The 14543-nt window shown below is 44.3% G+C and overlaps 1 protein-coding gene across 1 annotated transcript in view; it reads right to left on the minus strand.

Moving 5' to 3' along the window:
* Window positions 1–1328: 1328 nt before the first annotated feature.
* Window positions 1329–14543, minus strand: part of GCSH (glycine cleavage system protein H) — a 33930-nt gene continuing 20715 nt past the window's right edge. Inside the window, exons 2-5 of the mRNA XM_082269979.1 lie at window positions 7802–7881; window positions 4486–4549; window positions 2806–2937; window positions 1329–1905 (exon numbers count right to left, since the gene is read on the minus strand). Of these exons, the coding sequence (XP_082126105.1) occupies window positions 1805–1905; window positions 2806–2937; window positions 4486–4549; window positions 7802–7881 (377 nt within the window). The 3' untranslated portion in view covers window positions 1329–1804. The remainder of the gene's footprint in view (window positions 1906–2805; window positions 2938–4485; window positions 4550–7801; window positions 7882–14543) is intronic.

Here is a 14543-nt window from a genome sequence, read left to right on the forward strand (position 1 = left end):
TATAAAACCAATTAAAACGTTTCGCAGCGCTCCTTAATATTGTCTAGATAACACCACGTGTCTTTTCAAACAGTTCATCAATCCATCTTATACTGATTTCCTCCAATTTTTTTAATCGATGAAAGTGCCTTCACCACACGGCATGTGCACCAATTCCCAATAAATATTGCACTCACCAGTAATCTGCTTAGTTAAGCCTCGTATCAATCACACCTCATGGGGAATATTCTGATGATCACAGAAATGGAATAGGGATCTCATCCTGTATTAATATTCCACCACTGGATAAAGATAGGCCCAGAACAACAGAACTCAAAATCATATGGGAAGAAAGGAAGGGGCTACATAATGTGATACAGTCAAATAAGATTTATTTAATAGCCAAACCCCCCCCCCCTTTATAAATGCACTCACAGTGGATAAAACAATTTTCAGCATAACAAAATGAACAAATGATGTAACCTGCTCCTTCCGCTTGGTATCCTTCACCTGTGGAGGTGGTGACGGTGAAGGAGACTGAGGGGAAGGAGCAGGTTACATCATTTGTTCATTTTGTTATCCTGAAAATTGTTTTATCCACTGTGAGTGCATTTATAAAGGGGGTTTTGGCTATTAAATAAATCCTATTTGACTGTATCACACTATGTAGCCCCTTCCTTTCTTCCCATATGATTTTGAGTTCTCTTGTTCTGGGCCTATCTTTATCCAATGGTGGAATATTAATACAGGATGAGATCCCTATTCCATTTCTGTGATCATCAGAATATTCCCCATGAGGGGTGATTGATACGAGGCTTAACTAAGCAGATATCTGGTGAGTGCAATATTTATTGGGAATTGGTGCACATGCAGGGTGGTGAAGGCACTTTCATCGATTGAATCATTTGTAGGAAATCCATATGAGATGGATGAACTCTGTTTAGAACTCATTGTTTGAAATTACCCATAACAACTTGATAAAAAAAAAATAAATGTTCTTTAGCAAGGAACATACATTCCACATTAAAAATTATGCTACCAAATTTAGTGTGCTGTAAATTGCCTCGCACGCATACGTAAATGGTATTCGCACGGCACGTGAGGTATCACCGTGAATGTTGGAGCGAGAGCAATAATTCTAGCACTAGACCTCTTCTGTAATTCTAAACATTACCACTGTGCTACAACTCGGTATTAGTACTGCTTAGACCTTGAACATTGAAGAAGGGGGTATACCACGAAAGCTTATGCCAAACATTTGGATGTTCGTGCAAATAAAAAAAAAAAAAAATGATCACTTATCAGAAACTCATCTCTGTGGATTACTACAAGGAAACAAACACCAGCAATCTAGGTGTCAATATGTTTTTATTACACAGTATTATTGGTAAACCTGCAGTGGGGCTTTTACGGTCATTCATCATGATTACCAAAAAAATATGATCTCTATCAAACATTATTGTTTTCATTTACAATGATTCCCGTACAGGAAAAACATGGCAGTCTTTGGAAAGTATCAAATCTAGTCTTTTAAAATTGGAGGGAAGCACACAAAGGGAACCAATATAAAGACTATCCTATCTGGATAATTATAGTTGTATTAACTGTAAAATTTCGGAGTAATTTCTTTAAAAAAAAAACAAAAAACACAAAAATTAGGAGGATCCTGAAGCTGCTTCTGTGTCGGCCAGTCCAACTTAGGTTACATGGCGGGAAGCTTAGTTAGCAGTTACCTCTGTAGTAGGCACATAGCGCCAACATGGGCGTAAACCGCTACTCTGACTCTAAACATGACTAAGATGTCTGGACATGTTCCTTCATGATATCAGTGTTCTTCAATGGACTTCACATATTTCTCATATGCATCTTCACTCATCAGATCATCCAATTCAGTGGGAACATCTACAGTCATCTTTATTAACCATCCTGTAAGCAAGAAACAGTACATGAGCAAGGGTCAGTCAGCAGAGGCAAATCTCATATCACCACCCACACAACAGCGCTTAAGAAAAAAATAAATCTGAACAAAAAAATTGTGTTCTGAATGATCTTTTGAAATCATATTTATTAAAAACAATTCCACACATTTAATCCTAGAATACAGTGACACATTTCCTATGCCCTGTGAATATGCACTGCTGTGTCACATATTTCGCAGTGCCTGCCCCCTGAACTACGGAGGTGATGAGTTTCAGGAGATAAGAGTCAGTAAAATGAATCACTGCTTTCAGGCAGTAAGGTACTAAAGAAATGAACAGAAGAAAGCTGCAAAACATGCAGGGAATCCAGGAAGTTATGGAAAGAGAAGGCCAGAAGACAAAGGAGATTTTCAACTAAACTTGTATTGGATTGTCAAAAATAAATATTGCTTGTATTCTATTGATCTATGTGCATCCAAAGCACAGGCAGCACACATTCCACCATTCATTTCTATGCATGTTATGGGGGGGGGGGTATACACTACAATTCTTTCAAAAAGGTTCATATAGTGGTCTATGCACAGTGGAATGCATGAAAGAAAGAAGCTTTCTACTGAAATGTGTGCACACAGCACCCAGGCAATGAAGGACCGAAACATTCTAATCTTCTGCAGCTCATTTATTTTTTTTAATGTTGTGGCTGGCAACACTACATAGATGAGACCCAGATACAGGGTTTCTGGTTTTCTTGGAAGTCCCCTTTAACAAGTATCCCTTTTTTATGTAGGTTATCAGAATTATAGTAACCTTACCGCAGATAATGAAAAATTAGTTAGAATAACACACTGTGTAGTAATGACATGACTGCAGCAAGGACCAGTCTAAATACAACACGGATTGTGTTTACCTTCATCATAGCAGGATTTGTTCACCAGGCCGGGGTTGTCAGCTAGGGCTCCATTTGTGTCTGTAACTTCTCCTGTCAGTGGAGAAAATAGTTCACTAGCTGCCTTTACACTTTCTAAGGTTCCAAACTCCTCTGTGAGAAATCAGAGATAGGTTATAAAATGCCCAAATGTAAAAGTGACTCATGCAGATCAAGTATATTGTGTGTTTCAATGTTTTTATTAAAGTTTTTATTTCACAACATAACATATAATTAAGCAGTATTAAACAAGCAAACAGGCACATGAACCATAACATACTTAAAGCTGACTGCCTTCAGTAGCCCTGAAGGGGCATATATGGGTGGGGCGGGCTATAACCACCATAAAATCTGTAAACAACATGAAGTGGGCCCTTCATGAACCCCAACTATCTTGCTTTAAGGCTCTGCCTTGTGTGGGACCCGTACGGATATGTGGGACCCCAAGGTAGCCTCAGGAAAATCGGGGTGGGAAACATCACCCTAAAAGGAGAGAGAGGAAGAAAGGAAAGGAAACAGAGAAAAGAAGAGAGCAACAAAGATGGAGAATATTCGATAGAAGGAGAGTACATCAGGGCTGTGAGAAGTGGGGCACTTGGTGGCGACTATTCCGCAAGTCTTTGTGTAAAGGCACAGCACTACTTCAAAACAAACACATAACAAAATATGTAAGATTACTTGTTCTGAAAGGGCCTGTACTACAAAAAGTATACAGATTTATAACACCTAGTCTGACCTTTCTGTAACAACAGCTACCTAAAAGCTGAGTTCACTTAGAAAAAATAAATGCACATTTTTTTGCACGTAAAAAATGTGCATTTATTTTTGGAGCCTGTTAAGAATCCAGCGATCAGTGGAGACTGCTGGAGGATTTTTTTTGGGGGGGGCACTCACCCTATAGGCAGAGCCCTCCAGCAGTCACAGCTCTCCTGGTGCCCGGCCACACACATGATGTTTGATTGTGCAGGCCTGAGGGGAGGGGGGGGGGGCTGCGCCCCTTGTAGACAGGCCGCCACTGGTCAGTGTATCTGGGCACGCAGATACAATCTGACAGGAAGAATCAATTAACTACCACGGCGCTCCACAGCGCCATGGTAGTTCATTGAGAACTATAAGCCGACAGCCATTAACGATGTCGGGGCTTGTAGTTCATTCACACACAAAGCTGTGTAGGCGGAGCCCCGCACGGCCGTGCCAACTTACAAAAGTGACAGCTAGGGGATTTGGCAGTGGCTGCAGCACTGGGTGCAAGTTACATCTTCCACGCTAAAAATGGGTGGAGCAAGTAAAATGTTCCACCCTAAAAATGGGAGTAACATGTTCCCAAAGGTGAACTTATCCTTTAAAGCTATCAATTACATATTTAGGACCACGAAGACAGCAGGTAAACCTTTTTATTGACATAGGTCATCTTCCTTAGGACTCCTTTGATTGGATCTATAATGTACAGTCACAAAGAAACTGGACGCCTGATCAAGCATATGTACCCATTAAAATCGCCAATGCATTGCAACACAAAAAACCTGCAGCTCCAAGTTCTTTGGTCACTTCATGTGCTTGATATACGAAAATCCATTTTTAATGTACCATCCTTACAAAGCAATGATATTTTTAAAACGATTGAAGACATTTTCCACATAAGTATACCCATGCAAGCTTTACCTAGTTTATTCAACTTGGTCCCAACCTCTGGAAGACTACAGTAAACCACATCACCTAATGCCTCCTAGAAGAAAGAAAATACAACATATAAGTAAGTAACTAGAAGAAGCTAATAGCAGAAAACTGAATATCTCCATCTTTTCATAAACTGGTGTTACAAAGTGGCAGGTGAGCATTAAAGAATTAGTAGCTAAAAACAGCATTATAACCTTTAGTTCCATTGTTCCCTACCAGCAGCCCATGGGCCACATACAGACCATGGGTATTTGTTATGTGCCACTCCTCAACAGTATGTAGTTGGAGCACAGAATGGTACATTGTTACCTTTACTATCCCATGTAATGTTTAGGACTTGTTCACATGTGTACTATAGCGTACGCCCGAGTGAGGGCCATTTACAGTAGATATAAAAAGTCTACACACCCCTGTTAAAATGTCAGGTTTCTGTCATGTAAAAGTGATTTTGCTAGAAAGCTGAACACGAAGAGGAAGTTCATCTTTCAGCATGACAATGACCCAAAGCATACATCCAAATCAACAAAGGAATGGCTTCACCAGAAGAAGATTAAAGTTCTGGAATGACCCAGCCAGAGACCAGGTCTGAATCCCATTGAAAATCTGTGGGGTGATCTAAAGAGGGCTGTGCACAGAAAACGCCCTCACAATCTGACATTTTTGGAGTGTTTTTGCAAAGAAGAGTGGGCAAATATTGCCAAGTCAAGATGTGCCATGCTGATAAATTCCTACCAAAAAAGACCGAGTGCTGTAATAAAATCAAAAGGTGCTTTAACAAAAGTACTAAGGGTGTGCACACTAATGCAACCATATTTTTAGTTTTTTATTTTTATTTACCTTCACCTAAAAGTATTCAGTTTGTTGTTTAACTGAGTTGTACAGTTTATAGGTCACATTAAAAGGTGGAAAAAGTTCTGAAATGATTTAGCTTTGTCTCATTTTTTTACATCACAGAAACCTGACACTTTAACATCTTCATTTTAACAGGGGTGTGTAGACTTATATTTATATCCACTGTATGTCCATTCAGGGATGCACAGGTGTTCTGCCCATACCCGTGTTGGCACAGACACAGCTGCTGCTCCCAACTTGAGTGTGGTGCGGGTATGGATGTACAGCCCGGAAAACCTCTGTCTGAATACAAGAGCACTCCAGCAGGGCAAGCTCAGTACAAAAGACTCACAGGTACAAGTCCTTAGAGGCTTAAAAGGTGTAATTCCTATCCTAGAAAATAGCCAAGACTATTCAATATTGAATAAATAAAAAAAAAAAAAAAAAAAAAAAAAAAGATCTCCAGAGGCCATGAAAGGTTCTCAACTTTCCCCTTCTAGGAAGGCTATATGCTTTAAATAGGTCTGGGGGTTCTGTAATGTTCAGACATCCCATGATCCTTTTTCAGGCTGCGAGTACTTCCAATTAATTAGTTAATGTATCACCTAAAACTATATACGATTACAGAAAGGCAGGACTACATTTGCTACAGCAAATGCAGATGCCCCTGGTTGGAAACCCTGAGAAACAGATGATGCGTGTGAAGTGCATTGAACAGAATTGAAATACTTTAGGAGGCCAGAAGGCTTAGACATGGCGACAGTCAGATCCCAACTTCGTCGTCCTCGACATAAGGGGGCGGGGCCTCCCGGTGACATCGGGAAGCCACGCCCACAATGGCTATATAACAAGCTGCGGAGACCGGCATAATCACCGGAGACAGCGTCAGAGGAGGACCAGAGGAAGAAGAAGAGCGGAGGGGGAGAAGACCAGAAGAGCGGAGGGGGAGAAGACCAGAAGAGCGGAGGGGGAGAAGACCAGAAGAGCGGAGGGGGAGAAGACCAGAAGAGCGGAGGGGGAGAAGACCAGAAGAGCGGAGGGGGAGAAGACCAGAAGAGCGGAGGGGGAGAAGACCAGAAGAGCGGAGGGGGAGAAGACCAGAAGAGCGGAGGGGGAGAAGACCAGAAGAGCGGAGGGGGAGAAGACCAGAAGAGCGGAGGGGGAGAAGACCAGAAGAGCGGAGGGGGAGAAGACCAGAAGAGCGGAGGGGGAGAAGACCAGAAGAGCGGAGAAGACCGGATGGAGATTTTTAATAAACTTTCCAAAACGTCTCCTGTCATTATTTACATACACTGCCTTTTATGGGGTGAAAGGGTAGGGGTACAGTATACCCCATACCCATAGGGAGGGGGTCTGGGATCTGGGGGGCCCCCTTGTTAAAGGGGGCTTCCAGATACCGAGAAGCCCCCTGCCCTTGTCCTCATCAACATGGGGGCAAGGTGCTTTGGGGTGGGGGGTGCAGAGCTCCCCCTGCCCCAAAGCACCAACACTCCCCCATGTTGAGGGCATGTGGCCTGGTATGGTCCAGGGGGGGTGGAGCCGCACGCTCGTCCCCTCCCCCTTCCTGCCCTACCGGGCTGCATGCTTGGATAACAGTCTGGTATGGATTTGGGGGGAACCCCATGCAGTTTTTTTCTGGCGTGGGGCTCTCCTCTAAATCCACACCAGACTTGAAGGGCCTTGTTTGAAACCTGGGGGGAACCCCACGCCATTTTTTTTCCCCATTTTGGCGTGGAGTTCCCCCTCAAGATTCTCACAGCTTAAGTCGCACCGCAAGTTGGATCATCCTGATCCGACTTGCGATGCGCCCTCCATTCAAATCAATAGGTTCCCATAGGGAACCATTGATTTTGAATGGAGGCAGAAAAAAACGCTGCTAAAAGCGACGTGGCCAAACATGCAATAATGCCAATGGAAAAAGCTACTGAAAGCACGTTTTTACAGCTGCTTTTTCCGGCGTCAGAACTAGCTTTGCAGCACGTTTTTTCTAACGCCCCGTGTGCATGAGGCCCTAATCACAGTGTACCGTGTCAAATTGCATGGCAGTGCTTTGCTGTATATTGCCATGAATGAAATGTACGTTTTGTATACTTCACAGGAAGGTTGTACAAATACAAATAAAAACAAATAATGGAGCTGTGTATGATGTGCTGAATAATGCACCACACTGCCCCTACCACAGCCACAACAGACAGCTGCCGGAGAGAAAATCACAGCATTGAATGTTATGTGTGAAGTTAGCCTAACTGATTTTATTTTTTTATAATTATATGAACAAAAAGGAGCAAGTTTATTCCCCCATAAGTGAATCCAAAAAGTCTATAGCATTCCTATACAACTGCTTGTGTGCTCCTATTACCTGATCAAGACAAAACGTGTTAAAAAGACAAAGTCCATTAAATGACCCAGATAAGATTTCGCTGCAGTTAGCTGGCAGATTTCAAAGATCACATTCCTGACAAATCAATACCTGGGCAAATTTGCTGATTCCCACAGTTCCAATCCCATTTTCAACGGCTATCCATTCATGCTTGTCTGTGAACTTCCGGTCTGAAAGAGAGGAAACAAACAGATTAGGTCTGAGGGGGATGATCTGACATATCAAATCTGACACAAATGACGAGTGTGGCCAGCTTTTTACTGTGAGAGGATGAAGGATACAAATATATTTTTTCAAACGCAAGTGACCATGTTAAAATAGTTACTGCAAAGTATTCAACACACCCCTAGACTGCTATTTCAGCCCCCGGGTACAGCATGGAAAGACAAATCTCCTGATGCGGCTATTATATTCTGACAGCAACAATTTTCTGCCTTCAAAAGGACGTCTGGTAGGAGGGTGACGACAGGGCCAACCATGTAGCAAGTTTTGACTGGTTTATCAGGAACTGGCTGAAACTTGTATAGTGTATGGCCAGCTTCAGCTTTTAGGATTGTAGCTTTTCTAACAGGCTGGTACCAATAAGGCCACCCATGGCTCTAATTTCAGCTGATTTAGCAGGAATCTGACAAAATTGGAGCTGTGTATGGGCTGCAAAAGGAAAACTCTACATGCCCATTAATCACCTACACACGTGCCAATGTAACCATGTGTGCTGTATGTACACAAAGCAATGTCCATCCAGCCTCAGTCTAGCCACACACAAATCAATACACATCACATTTATGGCACTTTTCCACTGCAAGTACCGGCTCGGCTCTACTCGGCCCTGCTTGGCCCGGTTTGCTTTTCCACTGCTGGTACCGCATGGTATGGTGTTGGAACGGTTCGGTACGGTAAGGCATGGTTTGCTTTTCCACTAAAGTAGTACTCAAGTTAAGTGGGTGGGATAACAACGGGGTGCGTGGGATTCTCTGACCAATCAGTGGCTAGTAGTGACTAGTAGTGACTGCATGCAAAGGATTGTGGGATATGGTACCAGTTTGGTACCTGTTGGAACCACAATCGAGTAGGTACTGTTTTTTTAAGAGCCGTACCGTACCGTTCGGTTCCATGCAGTGGAAAAGCGCCGCCATACCGTACCAAACCGTTCCTACACCATACCATGCGGTACCAGCAGTGGAAAAGCACAAAAGCGAGCCGAACCGTTCGGTTCCATGCAGTGGAAAAGCGCCATTACTGTATGCATCATGAAAAATATAAATATAAAACAGCTAACTAAATCCCACTAAAACAATAAAGCAATAATTCTACTTGCAATTTAAAAATCTGGACAATGTTATATGATGTGAATTAGCACTTCTCAATTACTTCTGCACAACACGGCGTTATAACGGTTTCTATTTACATTATTTTAGAGTGCTGTAGGGTGTATGAGCACTAAAATGGAACGCGTAGGAAACATAAGAACAAAAAAGGTGACCAATGAACTATGAAATTTCCATGAACATGGACACATGTATCCTGAAATGTTTCACATCATTAAACATATATTTTCCTCCTCAGACATCTTTTTACAGGCTATAGCAGCTCAGCGAGTCTGACGAAAACTCTCTGGCTTAAACCAGATCGCAGGCTGCTCAGCAAGTAAAAACAAACTGATTTAGGCTTGCTGAATACACATTTAGTACAATGAGCTCGGGGGGATGTCATTACAACTTGTCTATTAACCCCAACAGCCAAGTGTTATCAGAAAAATTCACCCATGGCTAGGGAATTTCCTTCTTTTCTGAATGCTGCAGTGTTCTGAATAAAGGTTCAGAAAGGTATTTTTGCCATTTTTAGTTAAATTAAGTTAAAGTTAAAGTTTAACTAGCACTTTCCCCGGCCTTTTCATTAGGCTGCAGTATGACAAACTGCAATCAAAAGGTGAAAATGAAAAATTAATGCTGCGCTATGGTAAATATGAAAGTGTAACTCAAAAGTGCTGCTGTGCAAAAATCAAAAAGATTCTAAACGTGATAATAGGTGATCAAAAGGTGACATTCCAATTATCATCAAATGAGACATTTTTCCTTGAGTCCCCCAAGAGGATAAAGTTTCAGTGGCACTTGAAATCTTCCCTCACTAGGACAGGGCCGTTTCACAAGTGTTCAGTCTGAATCTGTCAGCTTTTCAGATGGATCCAGACTGAACAATGAGTTTTGTCAGTCCATTTATGCCGGGAGAGGAAAAAAAGGAAAAAAAGAAAAAAAAATTGGATTTTTGACTTACTGTAAAATCCTTTTCTCTTAAGTTTATTCACGGACAGCTCTTCATCTTCATAACCGTAGGGTTATGCTGCCCCCTACAGGAGTAGGACACTAACAAAGATAAAAAAAGCTGGAGCACACCTATGGGTCAGTCCCTGGGGGTATACTCCCATTTCCTGCTATAGGCATTCAGTTTTGTAACAAGTAGTGTCAGAAGAAAAAAAAACCCCAACTCCATAGAGGGGTGGGTGCTGTGTCCATCAATGATCATCAGAGAAATGGATCTTACAGTAAGTCAAAAACTAAATTTTCTCTTTGGTTCATTGACAGACACAGCTCTTCATCTTCATGACCGTAGGGACGTCCCAAAGCAGTGTCAAACATGAGGGGTGGGAACAGCAGAAAACAAACTTCCCCAAGGCTAAACATAGCCAACCAGATAACATGGGAGCTCCAAAGAGGACAAGTCCTCTAAATAGCAGCATGCAAAACTTTGCGGCCAAAAGAAGCATCTACAAATGCCAAAACTTCCACTTTATAAAACTTTGTGAATGTGCGCATTAACGACCAGGTAGCCGCCTTGCAAACCTGCAGCACTGACGAAGGCCCAGGAGGCACTGAGGGCCCGAGTAGAGTGTGCCTTGACAGTGAAAGGAGGAACCTGACCCTTAATAGAATAAGCCTGAACCACAGTCTGTCTGATCCATCTGGAAATGGTCACAGCAGAAGCAGCCAGCCCCTTGTGAGGTCCATCCGTGAGGACAAACAGAGTCTGATTTCCTAAACTACTCCGTAGCTGCCAGGTACACCCCGATTGCCCAAACCACATCCAGGGAATGCAAAGCAACTTCCTTAGGATGCTCAGGCCACAGGGAGGGCCACACAATGTCTTCATTCAAATGAAAATCCGAGACAACCTTTGGAAGGGACAGACATGGTCGAAGAACCACTAGATAGGGTTAATGACAAGACAGCGCCGCTAGCTCAGACACCCTGCAAGCAGAATTAATAGCCACCAAAAAAGGCCATCTTCTGGGATAAGCAGAGGAATCTCTCGAATGTTTTCAAAGGGAGGCTTCTGAAGAACCGACACATTGATTGTAGCCTGGACTCTTCCAGAGTCCAGACTCCTTGAGCATACTCTGTGCCGAGGACGCCTCCTCAACCAGAGAGGCTGGCATCTGTGGTGACAACCATCCAGTACAGGGGGAAGAAATGATTTTCCCTGAAGTGCTGGAGAGCGAAGCCACCCAAACCAGGGCCCCCCTCGTGCTCCAGCTCAACAGGATCAGATTGTCTAGAGACTGAGGATCCTTGTTCCATTTCACCAGAATCTCCTTTTCCAGAGATCTTGTATGGAACTCCGCCTCAAAAGGTAGACACCATCAGGCCCAGCACCCGCATGAAAGTCCGAAGAGATGACCTTTTGCTGGACAGCAGAAGCCGAATCGCCTCCTGCAACTTCTGAAGTTTTGACAGAGAGTGAGAAACACTCTTGCCGAGGCAGAGTCCACAGTCAGGCTCAAATATTCCAGGTCCGTGGACAGGACCAGAGCAGCTTTCTGAAGATTCAAGCAGAACTCCCTCAGCGTCTGTAGAGTGATCTCCAAGTTGGCCAACAGAGCCGTCTTCAGACTCTGTTTGCAAAAAGCAGATCATCCAGGTACCCCAGTATCACGATCCCCCGCTGACACACTAATGCTAAAACTGGGGCCAACACTTTTGTGAAGAGCGGAGGCGAGACCAAAGGATTAACGCCACAAATTGATAATGCTCCTCACCCACGGCAAAGCAGAGGAAACGCTGATCTGATGAGTGATACAAATGGGGATGTGAAGGTAAGCGTCCCTGATGTTAATGGATGTGAGAAAATCCCCCTAATGTAGGGACACCCCCACCGTGGATTCCATTTGGAACTCCTGTACCCGAACAAAGCAGTTTAGCACCTTGAGGTCCAGAGCTGGACGAACCTTGCCCTCCTTCCTGGGAACCGTAAACAAGTTTGAATAGAAACCATGAAAGTGTTCCAACATCGGAACCGATACAATTACTCCTTGAAGTAACAAGTCTTGCACTGCCCCATAGAGATCCTGTAAGCGATCTGGGGATAAGTGCAGGTTGGAAGGGAAGAACCTTTCCGGAGGATATGATCAAAATTCGAATTACTTTGTGGACCCACTTGTCCTGAATCAGGAAGGTCCTGAGGGACGAAAAGGCCACTTGAGCAGAAAAGGAAGAAGAGTGCGCTTTCCCCTTGTGAGGTCTTTGATTATTTCATCCAAGGAAGCTCCAATCAGGCGATCCCCCACGAATGGAAGATCGGACAAGGCCTTCTTAGAAGCCTGGTCCACAGACCAACACTTCAGCCAGATAATGCGCCGTAGGACTACTGCTGAGACAGACAGTCCAGAAGGCAGGGGAGCAGCATACAAAGAGGCATCACAGACGCACTGTAGCCCTTGAACAAACTGATCCGCCAGCTCCACAAAGGCAGGAGGGAGCTGTATCTCCTCCAGGTCCCGGCGTAAAAAACTTTTGCCCATTCAGTCATAGCTTGTGACACCAGGGTGATAGTAAACATCGGCCTAAGTGCTGACCCAGCCACAGAACATATGGCAGGTCAAGGCCTCTTGACCTCCTATCAGCCAGATCTGAGACCAGGGACTCTTCTACCGGTATTACAGTGGCTTTATTCCACCTGGAAACCGGTGAGTTCACTACAGGAGGTACCGTCCATTTTTTAAGGAGGGACTCCTCATAAAGGTACCCCTTTGCAAAACGCTTAGGGATTACAAAGGAGCGTATTGGGGACCCCCACTGTTTGGAGACGATATCGTCAAAGAAGGTGGGAAAGGGGAACACCCTCACCGCTTTGGAGGACCTGTGGGAGCAAAAAGTGACCCTTACCTCTGATGCTGCGTTAGTCGCATCTTCAATATGTAAGGTTTGCCGCACTGACACAATAAGTGCATCCACTAGCACCTTCTCATGTGCGGCTAGAGGAACAAAAGGTATCATCCTCACTATCTGAGCACCCAGGGTGCATGGATGCAGACTCCGAAGGCTAGCTAGCATCTGCGGCGGCCAAATCAGACCCTGGATCTGATGAGACAGAGGAAGCAGGTAAAGGCGGGGGGATGCTTTTTGTTAGCCCATTTGCCCAGGACCAAATCCACTTTGGACACCAAGGACTCCAGGACTGCCGTCAGTGCGGGCCGGTTGCGGGGCCCCAGAGGGCTCGACAGCCTCAGAGGGGATCAGGTGGTGAAACATGCTTCAGTGACTCCATGAATGGAGAGGAGGAACCACACAACAAAGTGTAAAAAGCACTGTAAGACACCCCACCACGCTGTCTGCACCACAAGGCCCAGCACAGCACTACCACTGTATAGCAGCAAGAGGGAAAGACAACCCCACCAGGCACTCACCACCACCGGTCAGCTCACAGCAGCTATATGCACACCACACGGGGATTAGAAAGAGTAATATCTCGATATCAGCACTAGAGGCCGAGGAAGGGCTTACCACCGCCGAATCACCACCCATCTGAACTCCAAAAACATGGCCGCCGCTATTTTCAACTGGAAACCTAGAGCTGCACGATTCTGGGTAAAATGAGAATCACAATTTTTTTGCTTGGAATAAAGATCACATTTTTTTAGCATTTAATTTTTCACATTATACAAAAAAATTGGGATAACTTTTAGTGTCAAGTTGTTTTCTTTTAATCCATCTGTATTTTTTGCCAAAAAATTGCGTTTGAAAGACCACTGCGCAAAAACAGCGTGACATAAAATATTGCAATAATAGCCATTTAATTCTCTAGGGTCTCTGCTAAAATTATATATAATGTTTGGGGGTTCTAAGTACTTTTCAAGCAAAAAATACTGATGATTTTAGCTTGTAAGCAAAAAGTGTCAGAAAAGGCTTAGTCTTTAAGTGGTTAAACTGCCCTCCTTACAGACGGAAGTTCATTCCTTTGATCTAAAAGAACGAGATGATACATTGTAAATCATTGTGTTTATAGTTAACTTGCAATCTTAACAATGTTGGCTTTTTTTTTTTTTTTCTTGAGAGCTGCGAGTGAGCATAGAACGGCTCTGCTCTATGAAACAAGGATATGCCGTTTGAAGATCGTGGGAGGGGGGGGGGGGGTTGTGTGTGTGAATCGAGATCGCGATTTTTTAACGATTAATCGTGCAGATCCCAACAAGGAGGAGGGCCCTGGCAGGCGCCCCCACCAGACCTATCCCCCTGGATAAGTGATCGTTCGGTCGCCAGTGGCGCGCTCCCCCCCCAACCCCATCGCCAGTGCAGCACCCCATTTAATCTAAAGAAGGTTATGTCCGCCCCGGGGGGTAGGTTGTGTGTGAGAAGATGGGGGGGCACAGGCCGCAATAGACCACAAAGCTGGTGGGAAGGGAGACATGGACTGGGGGGGGGGGGGGGATCTGACCAACCCAGGGAGGGGCACACGTCCACCCCAAAACCCTCCAGGGGTAAAGGGGGGACAGCTAGTTCCCACACCAGGAACAGGGTGGGCACCGCTCCATCGTAATGTGGGTGCCGTCGGCCAGGTG

The sequence above is a fragment of the Pelophylax lessonae genome (genome assembly GCF_965119305.1).
Source record: "Pelophylax lessonae genome assembly, chromosome: 10".
Taxonomy (NCBI): Eukaryota; Metazoa; Chordata; class Amphibia; order Anura; family Ranidae; genus Pelophylax; species Pelophylax lessonae.